The sequence below is a fragment of the Candoia aspera genome, chromosome 1, assembly GCF_035149785.1.
Source record: "Candoia aspera isolate rCanAsp1 chromosome 1, rCanAsp1.hap2, whole genome shotgun sequence".
Taxonomy (NCBI): Eukaryota; Metazoa; Chordata; class Lepidosauria; order Squamata; family Boidae; genus Candoia; species Candoia aspera.
The window spans coordinates 323,082,028-323,108,023 of record NC_086153.1 but is presented as its reverse complement, the minus strand read 5'-3'; the positions used below and the strand labels follow the sequence as shown (position 1 = coordinate 323,108,023).

General features: G+C 41.9%; 1 protein-coding gene across 1 annotated transcript in view; it reads left to right on the top strand.

Moving 5' to 3' along the window:
• The window catches only part of SAMD4A (sterile alpha motif domain containing 4A), a 137,825-nt gene that overhangs the window by 74,903 nt on the left and 36,926 nt on the right, over positions 1-25,996 (top strand). The window contains exon 4 of the mRNA XM_063290516.1: positions 18,447-18,710. Within this exon, the coding sequence (XP_063146586.1) occupies positions 18,447-18,710 (264 nt within the window). The remainder of the gene's footprint in view (positions 1-18,446; positions 18,711-25,996) is intronic.

Sequence of the window (25,996 nt, the reverse complement as noted above, 5' to 3'; positions counted from 1 at the left end):
GCTTCGTGAACAATGTTCTATTCAGCTACACTTCTGGCATGAAGCATCCTTTCCCACCGAAGGAGCTGCTACGTAATACTTTTCTTTCCTTTTGCCTGAATGTTCTCTCCATGTCGTTCCTACACAAATAGCCCTTGTCCCAGCCCAAGATACTTCCTGACTTGCTACAGCGAGGGCGTTCTGCTCTCACCAGGAGCACAGCTTGCTCTGGCTAACACGTCGCGCTTGTTCAACAAGAGGTTTGCGGAATTTCTCCCCTGCTGGAAATTTTTTAAAGTAGGATTTTAAATACAACACATACATTTAGAATCTACAGATTGTGTATCCCCATGGCATATAGATGCATGCTTTGGAAAGGCAGGGTTTTTTTAGAAGTTAATGTTCTAAATTTAACATTTTTACTTAAAGAAGTGTTAACTGTCTTTCACTTGCACATATAGAATGAAAACACGCAGATAGCATTTATAAAGTCTGCATTCGGATGAGCACCTGGACTGGGTTTGTTTGTTTGTTTGTTTTTTGCAATCCCCAGACCGTTCTCAAGGTTATGTTGCTAAAATTCTGTTCCAACTACCTACCTGCATGAGTTCAATTTTCTGCTCGTTTAAAATCAGCAGTAAAACAGTGAATGAAGCTGCAGTGGACTCAGCACATCAATTTTTTAAAAAAAGATCCCACAAAACATTAGAAAGGAGGCCAAAAATGAATGCTTTGCCCCCTTCAATGATATCCCTGCATCACTGCTATGCTTTCTGCAGTCCCCAGGTCCAAAAGGAAAAGAAAAAGGCATGGCTCCTGCTGCACAATCTTTACCTGTTCAGAGGAAGTCAGATTTCATCCAGCTCTATGACCTACAGATCTTACTGAACAATATTTCCTTCACCATTAGCCATAATGGCTGAGGCTCCTGGGAGATGTAGTTCTGCAAGATCTGGAAGGCAAGATTTCTTTCCCTGATGTAAGCCTAGGCAAACTGTACCCAAAAGCAGTCTGAGGATAAGTAAAATAAATTGTTAAAAAGTTTGGTTTGTCGCTAGCATTCTTTAAGGTCCTCCAAAGTAAAGTGAAGGGGGTGGAGGATAGGCAACTCCCCTTCTCTGTAGCTGCCTCCACACTGTAGAATGCCATACCTGCCTGCCAAAGTTGGAATGCCCTGAGCCTCCTGGTTTTTAGGAAGGCAGTTAAGACTTGGTTGTTCTGTGGGATGTTTGGGTGCTGATGGTGACAGGACTGCCTATAATTAGTTAGCAGGTCTTTTTTTATTATTTTTATGCCGCTTTTTTGAAATTTAAGTATTTTGCTGTTATTGCAAGTTGATTGCCTCAAGTCCAAGTATGTAAAACAGTGTTTCTCAGCCTCGGCAACTTGAAGATGTGTGGACTTCAGCTCCCAGAATTCCCCAGCCAGCCTTGCTGGCTAGGGAATTCTGGGAGCTGAAGTCCACACATCTTCAAGACGCCGAGGTTGAGAAACACTGATGTAAAATGTTAAAAGAATGGATGAAGCATTCTTCTGCAGCTTGCTGTCTCTTTGATGTGTGAACTTACAACTTCACTTTATCTTTACAGCTCAAGACCAAACAACAATGTACAAATTCATAAAATATACACTATAGAAATAACTGACCATAGTTTACATTACATGAGAAGAAGTCAGCTTCTAGGAGCCAATGCCCCTGAGAGATATCTTGCCACTGTCTTAGAGATATTGATGGATTGATTGCTAAGTAGCATGGCCATGACTTCCCGGTCCAGCAAACAAGTAAAGGATCTAAAGATGGGTCTTTTAGCTCTGTGTGTCCTTGAGCATAAAGCAGACAGCGAGGAAGCACATGAGGCAGATTTGATTTCAGACTCGGAACATAAAGCAGGCACAGCATTCATAAAGGAGATTAGAGTACTGTTGTTTTGTTCCTCTACCTTGTACAGTTTCAAAATGTTTTTATAATATCTTGTATGCCCTGTATAGAAACTCTTCACACTGGCATGATGTAACATGCTACCCACATGCCATCAGGATGACAACAGGCAGATACTGGATCTACAACTTCTGTTATTCTTAGCCAGCCTCATCACTGATGATACTAGTTAAGGGTCATACTAGTTGCACATCAGACTGGAAAGGCTGGTCTAAGTTCTGTGTAATTTTGCCACCTTTATTTAGGACAGTGCTTGTTCCAATAAGCTCTTCTTTTAAAAAGTAAAGTTTCCATTACTTTCTGCATATTTTGATTATCACAAGCAATAAAAGTTGTGTACTGGGAAAAAACTTCTAGCATTCTGTGATCTGCTCTGGCTTTAGGTCAGACTAAAGTCAGGAGGTCAAATATAATATTTATTTGTAAGTAAATTTTCCATCCTGCTCTTGAGCCTAAATACTCTTAGAATGGCTAACAACTAAAAATGCAGCAAGATCAATGTAGTAAAATAATGTGCTATGAAACTGTGACACAGAACCACACATTAAAATCTCCAGATATTAAACAACAGGATTCCCCAACCAGTAGTCCAATAATTCACTCACTCACTCACCACATTTGTATATCTCCAATCCCTGAAGGCTCTGGGTAATTAACTATAAAAATCATCATAATAAAAAAGCCCTCATAAAATAATGAATACCACCACCCCATACAAACAGAGTGCATTATAGTAATCAAACAGGAGGTAACTCAGGCAGGATTTCCCAGTCCAGGAATTGCCCTATTTGGCACACAAGATCTCCCTGTGCAAACACTACACTTACTACTTGCTCAGCAAGCAGGAGCTGTGTATCCAGGAGGACCCTCAAATTGGGAATCACCTGAACTTAGCTCCAGATCAAAAGTGGGATTTCTCTGGAATCAGTTGGCCCCCAAACATAAAGCCACTCTATCTTGTGGGGTTCATCTCAAGTCTGCTCCTTCTCATCCAGAGCCTGGCAACTTCCAGGCACCGATTCAGCATTTGTCTGTTTGGTCCAGGTCTGGGATATATAGCAGGGTATTATCAGGGTACTAATGACACCAGACCCCATGTTAATGGATGACTTTGCCTAGCAATTTTATGTAGATATTTAAAAGAAGTGGAGAGGGTGGAGAGCTCCAAGGGAGTCCACAGAGTAGAGATCTCTGGGCAGATCTCTCCTCCCTCCCCAACTGGAATCACCCCTTGAGGAAGGAGGAGAACCACTGCAAAACAATGCCCCTGCTCCAAACCCTTGAAGATGGTCCAGAAGAAAACCATGGTAGGTGGAATCAAAAACTGCTAGTTGATCAAGGAGGACCAAAAAGGTTGTAATCCTCCAATCTCAGTCTCTCCAGAAGTCATCCATAAGACTACAACTCTCACCATTTCCCGTTGATCCTTCTGGAATCCATTGGGTGAAGGGGGAAGGTATTCAAATGTTTTAAATAACTGCATAGTGTTACAAGTAAGTTCAGCTATATTTATTATGCCTTTGGGATTTTTCCAAATTTATCAATGATTTCTCTGGGAGAAAACACTAGTTGAAAACAAATGTTGAGATATAGTTTGCTTGGTAATACCAGGCTTTCCAGAGCAGAGCCACAGAGGAGTGCTGATTATGTTTTAGGGGGTATTTTCTAGGTCACACAGGGCAAACAGTAGCATTTGTGAAATGACAATGTACAGTAAACCAGTGTGGGTAATTGCAATCTTGCAGCAGCTGCCTTTTTTTAAATTAGATCTCTAAGATTTACTTTTGGAACCAAGTACACAATTTTATTTAATAATAGAAATAATAATAGTTTTCTGTTACATGCATTTATCCCATCTGTTGGGATAACTGCATGGTTGAAGGTGACCAATTAATACTTCTGTTCTACAGTTCAACACAAAGGCTGGAAAATAAGAGATCAGCACAAAGCCAGCAGTGACCAACAATTACAATTATTACTGCAATTCTAGACTTTTTGTTAAGCCATTAGAAATGGAAGTAGTTGTTGATCTGCTAGGGTCGCCAAAAGGTCTGCCTTTTCCCTATTCCTGTTGCAAGTTGTCCCTCATCATTCTCCACTTTGAGTCAGATTTGCCTGAGAAGACATAAAAGTTGCTTGACAGTCACATTAGTGTGCGATGAATAATCTAAAACTAGAAAATTCAGCAGAAATGCTACATTATGAAATATTTATATATGAACAATAGCCAGTTGGAAAGGGCAGATCAGTTGTGAGTTTTTCTGCTGATATCATCTTCTAATGGTTGGTCACCCCATTTAGAGGGAGGCAGTATATCTGTACTTAATCCACTTACAAAGGCATAAGCAATTAAATGTCAGATTCAATTGTTGCAGAATAAATTCCAGGAATCTTGACTTCCAGGACTGATCAACCTGCTCCTTTTTCTCCAAAGCAAATATTACAGGCTGACAGTGTTTCCATTACTGTTATTTTTGTAGATGTGGTACTCATAGAATTCACCATGGGTTTAGAATAGCTTCTATAACCACAAAAAAACAATCAGTGTACTCTGGTCTGCAAATTACTTGACCCAAAGAGCAGAGTGGGAAGAGCCTGCAATAAATGGATGTGGAGATGGATGCAGGAGAAGATCTCACAGCCCTAGTTCCATGGATTGATTTTTGGTTTTTGTTGTTTGGTTTGGGGTTGGTTTGTTTACCGATTTTCATCAAAGAGAAATGATATTTCAAACTGAACTGAGGTGTGGTTCTTTGGTGGTGCAGTGTGATGCAAGAGTAGAAAACTTGTGGCACTTCTGATATTGTTGGGTTTCAATTCCTGTCCTCCCTGATCATTTGTCCTACTGGCTGGGGCTGATGGAAGTTGGAGTCCACCAACAACTGGAGAGCCAGAATAAATGTGTGAGATAGACTGCAAGTGTAAGTCAGTTAAAGTGATTTAATATTTGAGGTAAGGGTCACAGGATGATGTTAGAACATACACATGTGGAAAGATCCTGATAATTTCCCAATATTTTCAGTAAGGCATAGGAACTTCAAGCCCATAGTTCTAACATGGCCCCCTGAGTTTTTCCAATCTGGATCAAAAGTTTATTTCCCGGGCCCTGCATCTTATTCCTTAGTCCTTCCTCCTAAACCCAGGTCAGGAAGAGGAAAAGCTCTCATCCTAAATCTACACCTGTTCTCACCTGCAAGGCTCTAACACAGTGTTTCTCAACCTTGGCAACTTTAAGCTGTGTGGATTCCAACTCCCAGAATTCCCCAGCCAACGTGGCTGGCTGGGGAATTCTGGGAGTTGAAGTCCACACAGCTTAAGTTGCCAAGGTTGAGAAGCACTGCTCTAACACATCCTTCATTGATGTCAGTGGAGATGGTTTTTGACGTAGGAGGCATTTTCAAGGCCTTTCCATTTTTAGCATAATTAAAATGGATTAGAAAACCCAAACTGAATTAGCCTGGATTTAAAGAACATTTCTCACCCACTGTATGATGAGTACCAGTTGTTTTTCCACCCAGAAATGCTAAGGATTGAACCTGGGACCTTCTTCCTGCACAATGGGTACTTTGCCACTGAGCGATGGCACCTCCAGAGTTGCTTAAAAAGATCTAGAGACTACAGAAATTATAACATAGTAGTATAACCTAAAACAAATGCAGCCACTTTAAAGAGGTGCTTTGCTGATGCTTCCACGCATTTGGAAATACCTCTTTCAAAATCATGTTCAAAGCATGCACATCCTGCTGAATATTACAGCTCTACATGAAGAAAAAGATTGCAGATTTGGCCATTTGGTGCCCATTTATCCTCTGTGAAAGGTGTTAAGCAGATTGCCATGAAAACTATTTTTCTTTCACAATTTATACTGTAGCTGCTATTCCTATATTGCCTCTAATAGAAAACTATTGGAAAGTGCAAGGATGCTGAGCTGTAACTGAACAGTTCAGCAATTGGCAGTCTGAATTCTCTGTAATTTTGCAGGGCTTTCCATGTTTTTTCCCCTTTGCCTAATTTTGTCTGATGCTTAGCCTTGCTGATTATTTGCAAACAGCTAACTGCTTGCCAGCATTTGGAACGTACCCGCTGGAACATTACTTTTTTAAGCAATGAAAAGTATGTGTCAAAAAAAAAAAATCTTTAACATAGAGGTAGGAGCCACTTGGCACAGTCAAAGGGCAATCTTTTACAATTAGTTAAGGAAAAGAATGTAAGTTCTACAATTTTCTATGTGTACACCTTTTTCTTTCTTTACTTATTACATTTATTTATATGCTGCCTGATCAACATGCAACTCTAGGGTGGGGTGGGGGGGGCTAACAGTAAACATAGCAACATAATGATTAAAAACAATTAAAAATCCTAGGTTACTCCTGAGGATCTGCTGCACGGTCCAGCAGAGGCCCTGGCTGCTGCCTGGAATAGGGAGGCAGCCAGGGCCTTGGACAGGATCGCGCCTGTGCGGCTTCTCTTGCCCCTGTGAACCCAACACCCCCCATGGTTTATGGAGGAGCTGAGGGTTCTGAAGAGGCTTAAGAGACGCCTAGAGCGCTGCTGGAGGAAGACAAAGACTGAATCTGACCGAACACAAGCTAGAGCCGCGATTAAGGCCTACCTTGTGCCGGTAAGAGCGGCGAAACGACAGTATTTCTCTGCTCTTATTGCATCCGCAGAATGCCACCCAACGGCCCTGTTTAAAATCACTCATTCCCTTGGGAAGGTGGGCCCGTTGACCCACCTACAGGGCCATGCAGAGGAGTTTTCTGAGCATCTGCAGGATAAAATCACTCGGATTCATTCCAAGTTAGACTCCAAGTGTGAAGCATGGTCCATGGAGATACCAAGGGAGTGCTCTTACCTAGTTATCTGGGAACGGATTGATCCTGTTGGACCCAGGGAAGTGGACAGGATCCTCCAAACTGTTAATGCCACCACTTGTCATCTAGACCCATGTCCCTCTTGGATGGTGAAAGCAGCCTGGGAGGTGACATGTGGCTTGGTCCAGGCGATGGTTAATACATCCTTGCAGGAGGGGGTGTTTCCAACTGCCTTTAAGGAGGCGCTGGTACACCCCCTCCTCAAGAAACCATTGCTGGACCCTACCATACTGGACAATTTTCGTCCAGTCTCCCACCTCCATTTTTGGGGAAAGTGAGTGAGAAACTGGAGGCATTGCAGCTCCAGAGGGTTCTGGATGAAAAGGATTATCTAGACGCCTTTCGGTCCGGTTTCGGGCCCAGATATGGGACGGAAATGGCATTGGTCACACTTATGGATGACCTCTGGCGGGAGCGAGATGGTGGCAGCGCACCCACCCTTGTTCTTCTTGACCTCTCAGCAGCTTGGTAACCTTTTGGGGAGCCTCAGGGAGTTGGGGATGGGCAGCATGGTTTTACGCTGATTCACCTCCTTCCTCCAGGGCCGATCCCAATCGGTGGTGATAGGGAGTGAGAGGTCCGACCCTTCACCCCTCCTTTGTGGGGTGCCGCAGGGTTTGGTTCTCTCTCCGCTCCTTTTTAATATCTACATGAAACCACTGGGTGAGATCATCTGTCACCATGGGATGAGGTATCAATATGCTGATGATACTCAATTGTATATCTCCATCCCGGGTGAGGTAAGTGATGCTGTGACTGCCCTCTCAGTGCCTGGGGGCTGTAGGGGCTGGGATGGGGAACAACAGGCTTCAGCTGAACCCTGGTAAGAGGGAGTGGCTGTGGGTTAATGGCTCTTCCCGTATCCGGGACTTTGTCATCTTTAGTTCTGGATGGGGTTGCACTGCCCCAGACAGACCTGGTGCATAATCTGGGGGACTTCTTGGACGCACGACTCCTGCTCAAAGAGCAGGTGGCAGTCACGGCCAGGAGGGCCTTCGTGCAACTTCATGTTGTGCAGCAGTTATGCCCCTTCCTGGATCAGGAAGCCCTTTGAACAGTCACTCATGCCCTTATTATCTCCCATATAGACTACTGCAATGTGCTCTACATGCGGCTACCCTTGAAGAGTATCCGGAAGCTATGGCTGGTCCAGAATGCAGCCGTGCGGGCTATTTTTGGTGCCCCTAGAAGGCCACATATAACACCTTTGCTGCTCGAGCTGCACTGGGTACCAGTTTGCTTCTGGGTCCAATTCAAGATGTTAGTTATCACCTTTAAAGGCCTACATGGCATGGGGCCAGGCTACCTGAGGGACTGCCTCTTCCCTGTTATGTCAACCTGTCCCACCCAATCATGCAGAGAGGGCATGTTGTGGACCCTGTCAGTAAGAGAATTCCATCTGGCAGGGTCCAAGAGGTGGGCCTTCTCTGCAGTCGCTCCCGCCCTCTGGAACATCCTGCCCCCGGAGTAAGGCTAGCCCCATCGCTCCTGACCTTCTGGAGGAATTTGAAGGCCTGGCTTTGCCACCTGGCTTGGGGCGGGTGTGGAGTTGTCATGTTTGGGGATGGCTAGTGCCCTAGAGTGCTCATCGCATACAAGGACTGAGTTATTTCTGCCATTTGGATTTTATTTTTATCTTTATTATTTACTTGTAACTGTTTTTTAGATATTGTATTTTTATATATGGTAATTTTATTGTATATTTATTGTTTTATCGATTATTGTTGTAAACCGCCCAGAGTCCTCTGGTGGGAGGAGATGGGCGGTGACAAATTTGATAAATAAATAAATAAAAATAAATAAATAAATACAAGGAAACATAATCTGTATGGAGCAAGACTCAATGGGCAAGGTCATGACAACAAACACAGGCTTGTTCATTAGCCGGGCCCAATGCTTAGGGCAAGAACCAGGTCTTTATTGCCTTAGGAAAGGCTGGCAAAGTCAGGGCCATTCAAATCTCTACGGGGTCCCATAGATTGTGCTGCAACAGAGAAGGCACACTTCCTGGGTCCCATTAGATCACATTGTTCAATAGAAGGGATCCAGAGCATGTCCATCCTGTCAGACCTTATGGGACAAGGAGACATAATTGGAGACAGGTGGTCCCACAGATACCTGGCCTTGTACCATGAAGACTTTGTAAGTGATAGCCAGCACCTTGAATTGCACCCAGAAGTTCTCTGAGAGCAAATGCAGTTTGCATAGTAGAGGTGGACTGTAGCATGCCCATAACTACCCACACCGCTATATTCTGGAGCAGGTGCAACTTTTGATTGGTCTTCAAGGGCAGCCCCATGTAGAGCATATTGCAGTAGTCCAATGGGAGATGACCAAAGCTTGAGTGAGAATGATCAGGGCCTCTTGGTCTAGGAATGGGTACAATTGGTGCACAAGGTGGAGCTGTGCAAAGACCCTCTGAACTGCAACAGCCACCTGCTCCTCAAGCAGGAGCCAAGAGTCTAGATGGACCCCCAAATTGCGCACCAGCTCTGTCTGGGAAATGCTACCCCCTTCAGAGCCAAAGAGGTCAAGTCTTCAGCAGGTCCCAACTGCGGCTGAGCCTCTTCCTTCCCATCCAGCCTCCTAGAGCCTCCAGAGAGAAAGCATCTTGGTACCATCATTTGGCTAGCCTAAAACAGACATGTATAAATGGGTATTGTGCTGATGATATCTGACCACCAGATGACCTTATCCAGTGGTTCATGTAGATGTTAAAGAGGAGTGGGGAAAGAGTTAAAGCTGTGTGGAACCCCACACATTAGAAAGTCTGTTTGTGACAACCAGTTCTGTGCATCTTAAATGGCAGAACTGCCCTGCTGATAATTTGAAGTTTGTGGCCATAGAAAACTAGTCTTCTACAGTGTTAGCAATTACTGTTCTCTCCCTGCCAAAACTCACGGTGGCTGATTGCATCCGCCTGAGCATTAAATCTTCGGGGCTTCCAAATGTCGAATTTTAAATTTGCCTGCCAGACTTCCTCAGCAATCGGTATTTCCTCCTTGATTACTTAGTTCAAAAGCAATGTTGTCCTTTGATATTTCTTGCTTTCCCTTTTTCGTACACACAGCTGTAGTACGATAATTTCCGCTGAGTAATTCTCCCTTCCATATACACATTTCCTAGTGTTGGCACGTATAATTTGGAAAGGGTGGAATTTGCTTTATTTGATAGTGCAGAAATAATAAATCAGTCAAAACAAAGAGTTTAAAGAACAGGGAAACAAGAAAAACAGGGTGAGTGAACATTTATCAGCCTAGTTATTTCAAGGCTACCAATCCAGGGATGCAGTGGTCTCATGAGCTGGGTTTACACAACACACTAAACCTTGGTTAAGAAAACACAGTTGCTGTGTTCAAGTAACTTGCTGTGCCCAGATAATATATATTATGGCTTAATGTAATGATTTTGTTCATACAAAATATTAAGGCAATAGTTGGGTTTTCACAACTACCAACCTCATTTTATCCGAATCAAGCATTTTTTGTAAGATGTCATTGGGCTGACCCAGAGCCATGGGGTGTTCCCCATACATTTGCATGTAGAGATATGCAATATTTAGATCTAAATATTGAACATCTCACTGTTTATGTATGTACATGCTCACCAACACATATGCTTCTGTATTCACTAAATAAGTATATAATTAAAATACAGGTTGGTGTCTATATGACTTCTGCAATGAACTATATTTCAGGTATTTCCATAAGAACAATAGACCAAATTCCAAAATGTTGTTAAGCTCAGAAAATGTGTCAGTAACATTGACTAATCAGGTAGAACACAAAACACTTGCTTTAAAACTCTCCTGTTGGAGTCATTGACCGATGAGCTGAAGGTCTGGACCAGATTGGCAGTGTGAATAAGAACCGTTTTCAGTAGGCCTTGAATTTGCAAGGTTCGGTCCGCTTTTAACTTGAAATTGCCTGCATTCTGGTTCAGTTCAGACAGACATGATTATGATCTGTGGCATTCACACATGTGTGGGATCATTAAAACAGGTAAGATGGTGGAAACATTATCACAATGGCAAGCCCTACCCCTTTGGTACATGCCGCACCAAATATCCCAGGTGATGGATCAGCGGGGTGGAGAGGAAGCAAGTTTGCAAGTACATCAACACTTCTTTCCTGCTTCATCAGCACCTCTTCTGTTCCCCATGGACTTACCAGCTATCATCCTCTTATTTCTTCCTCCTCCTCCTCTTCTAAAGGAAGATCATCTTCCAGAGGATCAGCAGGCCTGGGAAAACACCACTTTAACAACAGAACAATTAAAGAGAGCTTTAGGCTGCCTCTGCAAAAGGCTGGTGATGAGATATCATGAGGGCATAAAGACCATTAACAAGGTGTCTTCTTACTAAAGTTAGAGGAGCTCCAAGAATGAGTTTGCAATTAGTTTATAGGATATGAAAAGAAAGATACTAAGTTTTTTTTAAAAAATACGGACCTTTAAAATTTATTTGGTACACATTCTTAAATGTAGTTTCAGGTTTTCACATGTTTATACACAATTTGGTATGCTTTCTGAGTTGAGAGCTGTAATGCAGAGTTTGTGAAAGTACGAATCAGGTTGTTTCCTTAAAACTGCTGATAGAAACTTCAACTATTCTTATGAGTAAATATGTAGATCTTTATTGTTAGTATCACTGAATTTATTAGTAGGACAAGCTTGTAAATAGTGCCTTTTCTACCATTTAATTGCTCCTTCTGTTATTTCATTTTGTTTTAGCTTTGTGGCAGCAGCAACCATCTGTTTACACAGAGAATGTGCTAATATCTGCAATGAAAGGACGTATATATGGAAAGAACCATATTACACAAAATTTCTTGGCCACTCAGCTAGTTATAATTTCATGGAATGATTTTGCTGATAGGGTTCCATTGGAGAGAGAGGTTCTGCAGGAGTATTGTCTCTAAAGCATCTCCCAGTTCTGTTTTTATTGACCACGGTGTTGGTGGAGACCTAAATCGATCTTCCCCAATCTGGTACCATCTGTACCCAACCAGCTAGAGCTGGGTAGGTTGCCATATCTGAGCTGCAAAATCTAAATGGCAGCAAAGGAAAAGCATGCATTTCCTGTACCCCTTTGCTGCCATCAAGTGCTCATCCATATTTTTGCAGCCCAGAAATTAATTTAGTTGACGTATAAATGAATATTCAATTTGACATTTTCAAACCCATATACAACCTGGAATAGGGCAATTCAACATGGCAATTTTCCATTTTCACCCCCAGTCCCTCAGAAATCTGTTTCAAGCAGGCCATCATTTGTTTTTAATTCTACTGACCTCAGAATGATGAAAATGGGCCATAGGTTCCTCTTGAATACTCTTCCAGAAGTATTCAAGGATTTTTGAAAAATTAAAAAAAAAGCCTGGAAAAGTGCCCCTCCCCATGACCCTGGAGTTACAAAAAATCTTCTTTTTCCTACATAAAAGAAAACAAATTGCTAGTGCCCTCTCCATCCATATTTTCAATACATGTGTGCATTTATTTGGCCAGTTGCAAAACTTAAAAAAAAAAAAAAAAGCAATTGTTAAGGGGGAAGCCACCCTGCAGTGAAGGCGCCATTCCTTCTCTTTCTGTTAAAAAGTCTTTATTGGCTCTGATACCAAAAAGATAGCATGGGGATCTTTTTGCAACCATGTTTCAATGGTCATAGACTGCAGTGTGGAGCTTTTGTGCGAGAGTAATGGCTTGTTTAACCCAGAGGCTCAAAGGTGGCCAGCAGGCAAAAATTTGGTGCACGCTGGTTATATAAGCAGACGAAAATCAAACCAGGCAGTTCTTTTAAGAGATTTAGTATCTGACTAGAAGTATTAAGGTTATCTGAACTCCTTCCCAGCATGGTTTGGAGAAGCAGCAGATACCACGAAAGTTCAGTAGCTGGGAGGTATGGAGAACCAAGATGTAATGGTTGCCTAACCTAACAAAACCAGGCTCACCAGTAGACTCTAGGAAATCTGGTTTATTGAAGGATTAGTATGCAAGTACAGAGAAAGCTGAGAATGAGCAAAAGCGCGCCAAATACAAATTAACCCTCGGCTCAAAACGTAAGACCTCCCCCCACCCGGCCGTTCTAACCCCCCCCCCCCCCCCCGCAGGTGCCAGTAACTGTCTTCACCATCCCTGGGAAAGCAACCTTGAGCATTTGAGAAAACCCAAACACATTCCATTCCCTCAGCCCAGAGATAACAGTCCAGGGTATGGAAGCCTCCCTTCCCTGCAAATCAAACACGCAATTAACAACTGACACGTGAAGTGTTACAAATCAAATACGGGAGTAGTAAATGAAATGTGAAGTGTTACGATGTACCAGGCACATTGAAACAGTGAACATGACACAAGAGCAAAGCCAGTAGAAAAGAGACTGCTAACAAGCCCCATTGTTGGCAGGTGGGGGAGGAATGTCCAGCGTTCTAGTGAGCACAGAGGATGGCCTTGAAGGACAGAGTGAAGATCCATTACCAAGGCAGTGATCAAATAAACGAGGCTTGAGCCCAGACCAAGGAAGTGGTTTACGAAAATGCCTCAGACATCTCCCCACCTATAAATTCACATGCAAATAAAAGAGGGAGGAAGGGAAGTATATTCAGGCTTGCAGGATTGTAATGTGTCAGCCTTACCAGGTAGACCAGACAGGAAACACGACCAGATAAACTAATTCTACCTTATTGTAAAGCTACATTAACAGAATCTTGCAAGTCTGAAAACACAATTCTCCCGCCGTCACCTTTACAGCCTGAAAACGTAGGGAGGGTCTCTCCTGAGCCTCTTGCTCTGCCCACTATGCAGCTGCAGGCTGTGCTGTCTCTTATCTGACTGTTCCCTAGGCAGCATCTCTTTGCCCCATTTCCCAAGGTCTTTCCCATGTACCATTACATAATGGTAGGTGGGAATGACCTTGGGAGACAGAGCAATGAGACACAACCAAGAGAGCAGTCAGACAAAAGGCAGCTTAGACCACAGCAGGTATGTGGGCAGGGCAAGAGACTTAGAAGAGACCCTCACTAGCTTTTAGGCTGTAAAGGGGGCAGGGGGGGCGGGGAGAGAAGTACTTTCAGACTCGCAAGATTCTGGTAATGTAACCTTACAGTAAAGTAGAATTAGCTCATCTGGTCGTGTTTCCTCTCTGGTCTACCTTGTAAAGCTGACAAAGATTGATGTCAGTCCTATGAGTTAGACTAGACTAGGAAAGAGACACTGTGCAGACCTAAAGCTACTTTTGTTAGAACAGCTATAGTAACAGAATCTTGTAAGTCTGATGTGCTTCCTTTCCTCCCTGTTATCTTCAGAGGGGCTGTCTGAGGCGTTTTCTCAAATTACTTTCTTGGCCTGTGCTCAAGCCTTGTTTATTTGATTGTTGCCTTGGGAGTGGATTTTTCCTCTGTCCTTCCATCCTCTGTACTCACTACAACCGTTGCTCTTGTTTCTGATAAATAGACACTTAGCTGGGAAAATAATGACTGTACCCTTAAGTCCAGAGCCAATTCTTGAACACTGCAAGAATGTGCATAGAGGGGCTATCAGTTTCATTTCCAATTTGGGATTCATCAAATTATACATTGCAGTTTGCCAGCAATGGAAAGATATAGTATGGTCTATACAAAAATATATTAATATATATATTAAAATATATTAATATATATCACTCTCAGCCCAACTCACATCACAGGGTTGCTGTTGTGGGGAAAATAGGAGGAAGGCGTATTAGGTATGTTCGCTGCCTTGAGTTATTTATAAAAATAATAAAGGCGGGATAAAAAGTTAAATAAATAAATAAATAAATATTAAATAACTTGATCAAACAACTCTGGGCGTTGTACAGAAGGCTCTCAGGATGAGCAATCTCCCTGTATACAACAATCAACAGCAATAAGTAGGAATTCAGTCAAAAATGAAATCAGATGGCCACCCTCTATCCTCACTAGGCATGTTAAGAAATTATTTGGAAAAATTTTAACAGGCAAAACTGCTGCCCAAAACACATACAGTTGAAAAAAAAATTAAATTTAAATAGCAAAATAATTATTCAATGCAAATTAGAGCCCTACATGGAAACAGAGACGCCAGATGTTCTCATTGTAGAAAAGGCTGAGGAACAAGAGACTTTATTGCTAAGGCACACTGGATAATTGAGAAAGCCACGAATACCAAAAAGAAGTCAGTATGTGCTTTCTTTGATCATAGAAAGGCTTTCAGTTGTGTCAACTGTGTCAAGCTGTGGAATGTCCTTAGAAAAATTGGAATCCCAGAATGTCCTTGTGGGAAAACTATACACAAGACAGGGAGCCATTGACCATTCAGAATGTGGCAAAACTGACCAGTTCCAGGTTGGCAAAGGAGTCAATAGTCTTTCACTAATCATTCTACCTCTATGTTGAATATATATTGAGGGAGACTGGACTGGAAAATGAACATACTTTTAAAATTGGGCCAATATACATCAGTGCTATGCTGTTGATACTACTCTGATAATTGAAAATGCACATGATCTGGAAGCTCTGGTAATGAAAGTCAAGGAGCACAGGGGAAAAAATAAGCCTAAGCGTAAACATAAAGACCAAGCAAATGACAACAGATACAGCAACCAGCTTTAGATTTGACAATGAGGATACTGAAGTGGTGGATAGCTTCTGCCTTTTAGGATCAACTGTCAACAGCAAGAAATATGCTGCAGGCTAGCACATAGTAGGGTGAAGTCCTTGGGGAAAATATTCAGAGGCTGGGATGTGTCAGAATCATGCAGGCAATGGTTTTCTCTGTAATACTCAATGGAAGCAAAATTTGGTCTTTGAAGAAGCAAGATAGAAAGAATATTGATGCTTTTGAGCTTTGGGGTTGGAGAAGACTCTTGAGAATACCATGGATAGCCAAGAAAGCAAACAAATGGGTGATAAAACAAATCAATCCAGAGTTTTCACTCAAGGCAAAATTACTGTATTTTGGACACATTATGCAAAGACCTAGCTCTCTAGAGAAATCTGTAATGCTGGAAACAGTGGAAAGAAAGAGAAAAAGAGGATGACCAGCAGCAAGGTAGATGAACTCAATTCAAGCCATGATTGCTGAACCATTAGAAAACCTGAAGAGAGGTTGGGGAACAAGACATCCTCGGGAAGATCTATGTGGTTGGTTAGAGTCAGCACCAACTTGATGGCTCATAATCATATCAATCAATATATTAGCACAAACATTTTTTTAAAAAATGGGCTTTAACAAACCAAACTTGTTACAGTCACAAAAATGAAAATGGAAAGTGACTGAACTTGACCCCTAGGTGTCCCCTAGAATTCCAAGTCAGAGTGACAAGTCGAGTAACTCTGGCCTCAGAAGTAGAGTGATCCTTGATTGCTAAAAGTATTGTCAATACTTTTTATTTTGAGCTAAGGATTTACAAGGTTGGGTCTACATTCTATATGCTTCCTTCTTTTATTGATTTTTTTGAGTGCCTCAAGTGAGATCTGTATTTCCGAGAAATAGGTCTACGTGGTATAATGTAGTTCTAGGACTCAAAAGGTCTCAACAACATAATGGTTTTTTTAACACGTTACAGTTGTTAGTTGATGGTGTACTGTACTTGTAATCTGTCTCACATGTAACCTGCATTTGCATAATCATCCCATCCCCTCCCACCCTTATCCCAATTTTAGTTGGATATCTGTTTAGCCGCTCCATGTATATGATGAAATGAGCCGTAGCTCACAAAAGCTTATGTGTTTTCAAATGTGTTCATAGAAAATAGTGTACCAGACTCCTCCTGGTTCTAGGACCTGAGTAAGTTTAGTTTGGCTATAAAATGCCTGTGAATGTGGTAAGGAAATATATATATTCTGCAGTGATTTTGTCTAGATGCAGCAGAAATTCAGACATGGGTAAGGAAATGTCTGTCTTACTGGAACAAAGACTAGTTGTAGAATTACTTATTGATTAGTTTTGAAAAGCCATTTAGCCATCCTTCCAAATGCCAGGCATTTAAGGTTCTTCACATAATCAACACTAATAAAACATGAATCATAGACGATAATGTTCAATACTTCTGCAAAAATGTACCCCTCCATTTCTTTTTAAACCAATTTGCCAGTGCAGATAGTTCTGGGATAAGTGGTGTCTGAGAACTTAGAGCACTGTTTCCCAGTTTGGCATCCTCCAGATGTGTCAGATATCAACCCTTAAGCTGGGGAAGCGAAGCTTAGAGGGAGAGAAAAGCAATACAAATATATACATTTAGGGAACTTCCTTGTTCTTTTCTTTTGGAAAGATCTCCGCCCCCCCCCCCCCCCGGAGAACCAGTTTGGTGTAGTGGTGAAGGCACCAGGCTAGAAACTGGAAGACTGTGAGTTCAAGTCCAGCCTGAGGCGCAAAGCCAGCTGGGTGACCTTGGGCCAGTCCCCCTCTCTCAGCCCTGGGAAGGAGGCCATGGCAAACCACTTCCGAAATCTTGCCAAGAAAATTGCAGGGACTTGTCCAGGCAATTGCCAGGAGTCAAAAACTGACTTGAAGGGACACGCCCACACACCCCACCCCTCAAATGCACTTTTCTGGAAATAAATTCCTTGCTCCACTTTCTCTGCATGAGGAGAAATATTATGTTCTTATAATAACAGCAGTCATGTAACTTGTCTTCTGGTACACCTCAGATCTGTTTACTTGATTAGGAAACAAGCATTCTGTTGTTGAGGAACACGACTGAGTCACATCATAGCAGTTTTGGGGGAAATAATTTTATTCACCGTAGTTTGGTGGGTTTGGTAGACATGCGAACAGGGTTGTAGAAGTGGCAGAGATCAGGATGCATGTGAAGATGTGGCTTGCAGCGTAGGTCCCAGAAGGGCAGGCAGGGAAGGAAACAAGTTTCAAAGAAAGGAAAAAGATGCAGAGCCAGGGAAATGGAGCTGGCAGTCACCCACTTGCAGAGCACAATCCATCTCTTTTAGGTTGTATTTCCCTCCTTATTTATGCAGACCTGGGTTTCAGTGATGTTTTATACATTCTATGTTTTAAGTAGAAATGACCCTTACTGAAAAAAATGACAGTTTCATGATAGGATGCCACTTAATGTAGTAACAGTTTTATTACCACAAGGATGCTATATTCCTCCATGTAATGGAGGTCTCTGAAATTATGGTAAATTGACTTATTTTCATCTAGTGGGCAACTCTCGCTTAAAAGATGCAAAGTATAATATTAAAGCAGAATGACCCAGCAAGAACATTCTGTCAAGTAAAAATCCATATTAGTGCAAGTGAAATATATGTGCAATTCATGCTTTAAACCAGTGGTTCTTAAACTGGGAGTAATTACTCCCAAGGGACTAATTTGGACATATCCTGGGGGCAATGAAGCAATTTCTAATTGCTTGTTTGTGAGTCCAGGATCCAGTGTTGAACTGCCATTGCCAAGACGCTTGTGTAAAACAACAGTCTGGTTTGTTTGTGTGGTTTTTTGTTTTTCTTTTTGGTGGGGATAATGCCATTATGTAAGACCAGAAAAAGGGGTAATTGGGTCAAACAATTTAAGAACCACTGCTCTGAATTAATCACTTGCCCCCTTTTGCTGCTCATGCGTTCAGGAGAGATATTTGCTTTGATCTGCTAACCGCTGGGGGAGAAATACCTTGCTTTAATTTTTTCCAACTTTTTTCGTTTCAGTTCTCTCAAGTCAGACCCATCACAGCCCTCTGAAACGGTCTGTGTCCCTCACCCCACCCATGACCGTGCCTAGCCAGCCCCTGGGACACGGATGGATGTCTCACGAGGACTTGCGGGACAGAGGACCCCAGGGCATCCCTTCCGATCACGCCCCTCTGTCTCCGCAAAGCAGTGTAGCTTCTTCAGGGAGTGGTGGCAGCGAACATTTAGAAGATCAGACTTCTACCCGTAACACATTCCAGGAAGAAGGGAGTGGTATGAAAGGTAGGTGGAAAGAAATGAAGGTTTTCCCTTCCTCCCCTGCTTGCTTAACAACATGCATGTGCACGCACGCGCACACACACACACACAGTCCCTGAACTTGTTTGAAACATGTTGTTCCAAAACAGAATAATTTTAATTACATTTCTGTGCTTATACTGCAGTTTAAATGTCTTCCATTAAAAAGGCTGATTTGAGAGAAAGTAAGTCTAAGGAGTTATTAGCTTATTTTATTAGCTGAGATAGGACACCTCCCCGTCGCAGCTATCAAACCAGGTGGCGAAGAATGACCTTCTGGGATCCAAAGTTTCAATGCGGGAAGTATGAAGCGCAATAGCTGAGTTCGTCCATTGCACTGAGCCATAACTCGGTTTGCCTTGTTTTGGCTTACTACATTGTGCAAACCCAGGCAATTGCTCTATTTTTGATAAATAGCGATTAATAAACCAGAGTTTAGCACAGTGTGTGAGCCTACTCAGTTAAAAAAGATGTTTTAGAATAGCCAGCTGAGAAAAAAGGGAGAGTTGGGGTTCTGGTTTATGCATATCAAACATACACAAGAACACAAATGAAGAGAACTGAGGAATCTTCTGGGGCAGTGTGAAAGACCAGGCTGTTGAGCAAAATTGCAGGCACCTGTCCTGCTTTCTCTCCCTCCCATTTGAGCCTCCCTCTGCAGCATCAGCAGGGCAGAGTTGCCAATATTGTAAAGCTGCAACCTTGACACAGGTGCAGGGGGAGAATGGAGGAGAAGGGTTTTTTTGGAGCTCTGCAGCCACCAGCAAACCAAACGAAAGAAGGTGTTTTTCCTTTGGAGGAAGTGGATGGTCCAGAGGAAAAAGAAATATAGAGGCCTAGCAAGGCAAAGCACAATGTGGAAAGACGCAAGAGCTCTACGTACTATTAACAGAGAAGAAAAAAGTAGCAGACCTCTCAGAGAGGGAACTTAATAAATGTTCATGCATACTAGTAATAGTATAGAGCATAGTACATAGGTAATTGTAACAGAGTAATAAGTAATAGTAATTGAATAGTATACACCAGTGTTTCTCAACCTTGGCAACTTTGAGCTGTGTAGACTTTAACTCCCAGAATTCTCCAGCCAGCACATGCTGGCTGGGGAATCCTGGGAGTTGAAGTCCACACGGCTCAAAGTTGCCAAAGTTGAGAAGCGCTGCTATATAGTATAAACATTGGCACAATGTATTGTAATAGGAACTATCATGGTAATAGTATGGAGATGGCAATAGAACAGAATATAAGGAGCACTCAGATATCACTTTTATGTGTTTGCTTTTACAAAATAAAACATCTCCCCAACCCTTATAGGGGGATACAAAGAAACCACCCGTCCAGTGTCCAGGGCTTTTGGGTCTCTCTTGAGTCTGCGTCAATCTAATTGGGTACAGTTAAAAAAAAAAAAATCCGTGACAGGCAGATGACTCCGTAAGCAAGGCTGGGACTGCAAAGGCTCACCTGCTCTGCCTTGATCGAGGAAGCCACATTCCCTTCTGAGGACTTCAGCCTGCGGGATGCCCCCTTTCTTAGGCCTGAGTGCTACATTGGGCCCCTGAGTGCTATGCTGGAGACTGCACACCACAAAGTGAGAGGAGCCGGGACAAGGAAGGAACAGGGTCAAGAGCTCAGTTTGAATGGAAAGTAAAAATAGAGATGTCCTTAAGATATCCTTGACTTTGGTGACTACCTATATGTGTCCATGTGAGTTTTTTGGGAAGCAACACGGAACTGGTTTGCCACTGCCTTCTTCCGGGATGATTTTTCAACTCCCTAGCCTGCAACCATGCGAGTTCCTGGTGGTCTCCCATTCAGGTACCAATTAGTCCTGACTCTGCTCAGTGTCCAAGCCAAAAATTCAACTAAGTACTATCACGTGGTCAGGATAATTAAAAATGAAAATTAATTAATTAAATACAGTGAATATGATTACCCACACACATACAGTTATTTAACCACTTGTCCCTGCTCACATGTTAAAGATTTACAAGAGTCCTGGACCATGTGCAGAACTCTGCCTCATGCTGTTCAGAGCCTTAAGATTCTGGCCTGGTTGGTCATCTGGAAGAAGACCGCCCATTCTTAAATCAGGAAAAAGGCAAATTGGGGTGTTCACATATTTTGGATTACATAGCCTATAAGGCCCAACTCGTGTGCTAATTATCGTCCAGTCTCATTGATTAATGTTGATACAAAGATCTTAGCAGTGTTAGCAAATAGATTACAGCAAGTGATATCGTTCATTATTAAGAATGATCGAGCAGGGGTTATAAAAACTAGGCAAGTAGCCTCCTTCTGGCTTAATATCAGTTCAAATAGTTAAATGGAACCACCAGCCTCCAAGATGGTATTTGAATCCTACTAATTAGCTGACCATCGCAAGGGTATGGAAAAGAGACCTTAGCTTTTTTGACTGGACTTTCAAACAGCTGCATTTCATGCTGCAACATGTTGTTGCAGGTCCCACTTATATCTTTCAGTAAGAGTTACTGGGGTGCAAACAAAAGAGAAGGGCCATAGCCTTCAAGTTGTTATTTTTTGCAGATTTTCCCAAAATTTCCAGTTGGCCAATAGGGAAGATGAGTAGGTGGGTATTTAATTTGATAGAGCAAGGCTCTCTTGGTCTTATGCAATTCCATTGAATAATAAATATAGCAGTTTTCCTGGTCCTGATACCTCCAGTATGCACACATAAGTCCTGCTGGCTGGGGATTAAGGAGTTGACACACAACCCACCTGGATGGCCCCAAGCTGAAAATACTCCTGTGTGTAGAATATTTCTGGCATCTGCATCTGAATCATTAGCATAACAGGTGAGCTTTTTTTATCACTCTCCATGTGTTCTTCAATCTGTGCTTACTTCCATGGCTTGTTAGCCAGGAGTTAGCTGTTCCTGTCTGTTGCTTCTCCTTAAGAGCTAAGCTTGATGAGGAAATGGCCCCTTCCAGTCCCAGCTCATTCTGCTTTACAAGAGGGAATCTTTGTGGGAGTTGTGCTTTTCCACTTCTTTTTGTTTCTAATTGCTTCAGGTGGCACTCAGAAGACTGCACGTGGCTTCCCTGCTTTGGTTTAAATAAGTGTTTTTCAACCTTGGCAATTTTAAGATGTGTGGACTTCAACTCCCAGAATTCTCCAGCCAGGATTCTGGGAGTTGAAGTCCACATGTCTTAAAGTTGCCAAGTTTGAAAAACAATGCTTTAAATTAAGGAATACAAAGAGGAACCACAATTATTTGAGAGGTATCAGAATGGCAGCTCAGTAAACAGAGCTAAATTGCAAGCCTGTTAGTGACAGCTGCTAATTTGCATTTTATAATTAGCATAATTTCATGCCATGCAATAAGTGAGGGATTGTATAACTGTGCAACTTGGTGCCCACCATGGTCCTGAAGCTTGTAAAAAACTTATAGTGAATAAAAGTAAACCCTCAAAACAACAATTCAGCACAGCAGGGAAAATAATGTCTGCTTTTCATGCACTCCATTTTACTACTTTGCTGCAATTTTATCATATTTGTAGGTAATTTTTAATGGAGAAGAACATTCACATAGTTTACTCAGATGGTACTTTGGTTTACTCAGCTGGTATCACTGTTTCAAACTTTTACAACTGCAAGTCCTTAAATGAGCAGATTATTTTGATGCTACAAACATATTTATATTATAAATATTAATATCTATATTATTATAATATATTTATTGATATTATATTGATATTATCAATATAATATAATATAATATAATATAATATAATATAATATAATATAATATATATAATATATAATATATAATATATAATATAATATAATATATAATATATTGATATTGATACTATATTTATTGTTTTTTTATTATTTTGTTGTAAACCGCCCAGAGTCCCTCCGGTGGGAGGAGATGGGCGGTGACAAATTTGATTGATTGATTGATTGATTATAATGCACTTGAATTCTGGACAGTTCAGCCTTATCGTGAATACTCTGCCCACAGGTACACAGAGTCTGTTCCTTCCCACTGGTGTAAGCAGCTAAACAAAGTTGTAAGCAACTAAACAAAGCAGAAATGATTTTTGCAGCGTGGAATCCTAATTATAGACCTTGGTCTCCTACTCCCTTTACAGTTCGGATCACAAAGTGGGGTTTGTTCTTGATTTTTTGTAATCAATTGGCCTGATTGGAAACAGCAAACAAGGATCAGTTTGGGTAACCTGCTAAAACAGTAAGCCCTTGGTTTGCTTAGCTAGGTGCACTAATGGAAGGAAGCAAGTGGGAGCAAACAGGTCCCTGTACATAAGCCCACTGCTCCTTCAAAATGAAACATGATTCTCTAGAATACCTGTGGTTTTGTGCTTGAATGATGTCTTGCCCTGTGTAAAACATGTACAGATTCTTTGATATAAGCCCACTGCTCCTTCACAATGAAACATGATTCTCTAGAATACCTGTGGTTTTGTGCTTGAATGATGTCTTGCCCTGTGTAAAACATGTACAAATTCTTTGATATCAAACCATTGTTTTGAAGAGCATGAAATGGGTATTTTTAGAAGCCATGCAAGGTTGCTAGGGTAGCACATGCCTGTTGTAACCATCATTCATCCATCTATCTCCTTCATCTTCTAGAGAGCCAAGAGCAGCTTTCTTCTAATTCCCAGGCCAATCCTATCTAGTTCGAGCAGGTCAACTGTGACATCTGATACCCTTGTACCTCCAGGGCATCCTGGGAAAAAAAGGAAGTGTTTTCATTGAACCTGAAATACCACATCCAGCAGCACACAGAGCTGTGTTGGAGCATAAGGAGATGGGCGGTGACAAATTTGATAGATAGATAGATAACCAACCAACCAACCAACCCTAACCCTATATATAGCCATCTTTCCTAGTTTCACCCCTTTGCACCTCAGAAAAATACTATGAGGGTGGCTCTTCTGTCCCGTTTATGAGCTTCCCAGAATCATAATGCGGTCAGATTGTACAGCCAGTGTATCCCTGTAAATAAGGGGAAAGAATTAAAATACATGCCTGCCTATTTAAAAAAGGGGCTGCATTCTCTTCAGACATGGAGACCGTGCGAGCAAAGCCAACAAAAGAGGAAAGGAGTGGAATGCCAGTACTTGTATGTAAACAGAGAATAATATTAATATGTTTTCTACTACAGGTTAAGGTTACTATGGTAACTAATCATTTTGGCCAGGTGAAGAGGTTGAATTTAATTGTCCTCTTTTTGGATGTTAATTTTTGCACCTGGGGAGAAGAACTTGCCTGGGCTTGTTTTAGTTTCAGTTTCCCTTCTGTGTAGGCTTGCAGAGAATATGCAGCTGAGAGAAATCTCTCCTCTCAGCAAACAGCCTTTAAATATGTTTGTTTTCTGTAAATAAAATTATTTTTATAGAAATGCCTGGTATGTGACTTTTCTGATCTCTCCTGGGCCAAAGGCTTTCCTAGCAATCAGCCAACAAATAACACACATCCTCGCCCAATAATTATTTGCAAGGCTGATAGCCTAAGTCACTAAGCAGATACAACCTTCATAGCCTTTCTGAAATACTCAAGTTCAGAGTTGACTGCTACAGCACAGGTGTTTCCAGTTTACAGTGGTATTATCTGCATATCTGAGATTGTTAATGTTTCTTCCAGCGATTTTAACTCCAGCCTTGGATTCCTCAAGCCCAGCACGTCGCATGATGTGTTCTGCATACAAGTTGAATAGGTAGGGTGAGAGGATACAGCCCTGCCGTACTCCTTTCCCAATCTTAAACCAGTCCGTTGTTCCGTGGTCTGTTCTTACTGTTGCTACTTGGTCATTATACAGATTCCTCAGGAGGCAGACAAGATGATTTGGTATCCCCATACCACTAAGAACTTGCCACAATTTGTTATGGTCCACACAGTCAAAGGCTTTAGAATAGTCAATAAAACAGAAATAGATCTTTTTCTTCTGAAACTCCCTGGCTTTTTCCATTATCCAGCGGATGTTGGCAATTTGGTCCCGAGTTCCTCTGCCTTTTCTAAACCCAGCTTGTACATCTGGCAATTCTCGCTCCATGAACTGCTGAAGTCTACCTTGCAGGATCTTGAGCATTACCTTACTGGCATGTGAATGAGTGCCACTGTTCGATAGTTTGAACATTCTTTAGTGTTTCCCTTTTTTGGTATGGGGATATAAGTTGTTTTTTTCCAGTCTGATGGCCATTCTTGTGTTTTCCAAATTTGCTGGCATATAGCATGCATTACCTTGACAGTATCATCCTGCAAGATTTTGAACAGTTCAGCTGGGATGCCGTCATCTCCTGCTGCCTTGTTATTAGCAATGCTTCTTAAGGCCCATTCAACCTCACTCTTCAGGATGTCTGGCTCTAGCTCACTGACCACACCGTCAAAGCTATCCCCGATATTGTTATCCTTCCTATACAGGTCTTCTGTATATTCTTGCCACCTTTTCTTGATCTCTTCTTCTTCTGTTAGGTCCTTGCCATCTTTGTTTTTGATCATACCCATTTTGGCCTGGAATTTACCTCTGATGTTTCTAATTTTCTGGAAGAGGTCTCTTGTCCTTCCTATTCTATTGTCTTCTTCCACTTCCACGCATTGCTTGTTTAAAAGGATTGCCTCTTAACCCAACCCATTTGAGTTGAAGAGATTAAAACAGCCCCTCCAACCACCCTTTAAAAAAATAAAAAATAGTCCTAATAGAAGGGGTGGGAGCTGGCTCAACCTCTTTCTAAAAAGTATTTCAGGGATGAGAAGAATCTCTCCTTCACTGAGATCCTGAAAATCTTCTGAGTTGTCAGATGCTATTCAACTTGATTGCTCATCCTTTCTTCCTTTTTTGCCCCCTTTCCAAGTTCCCTTAGTGCTGAACAGGAAATGCATGAGCTCCATTGTAAGGATGTACAAAACTCACTCATTTAAGAACCAAAGGTTACTTTTGGGAACTCCCAAAGCACCCTGGAATGGTGTGGTCCAGAGGAGGCTCAGCATGGTCCAGAATGTTTCATTGTGTTTTGTGTAGGGTTTTTAAGGTTTAAGTTGTAAGATTGTAGCAGTCTATAAACCATGTAAATAAATACAAAGAAAGAAGCTTTTTCCCAACCAGGGATCTTTTAGATATGTTAGACTACAATTCCAATGATATGTTGATGTGATGTGTCAGCCATCATGTGTTGTAATCTGACATGTCTGAAGGGTGCTACCTTGGAGAAAACAGTTACGAAGTTTTGAAGTGTAAGTCACTTGAGGTCTTTCTGGGTCCAGAGGCAGTTCAGAAATATTTTTACAGAAAA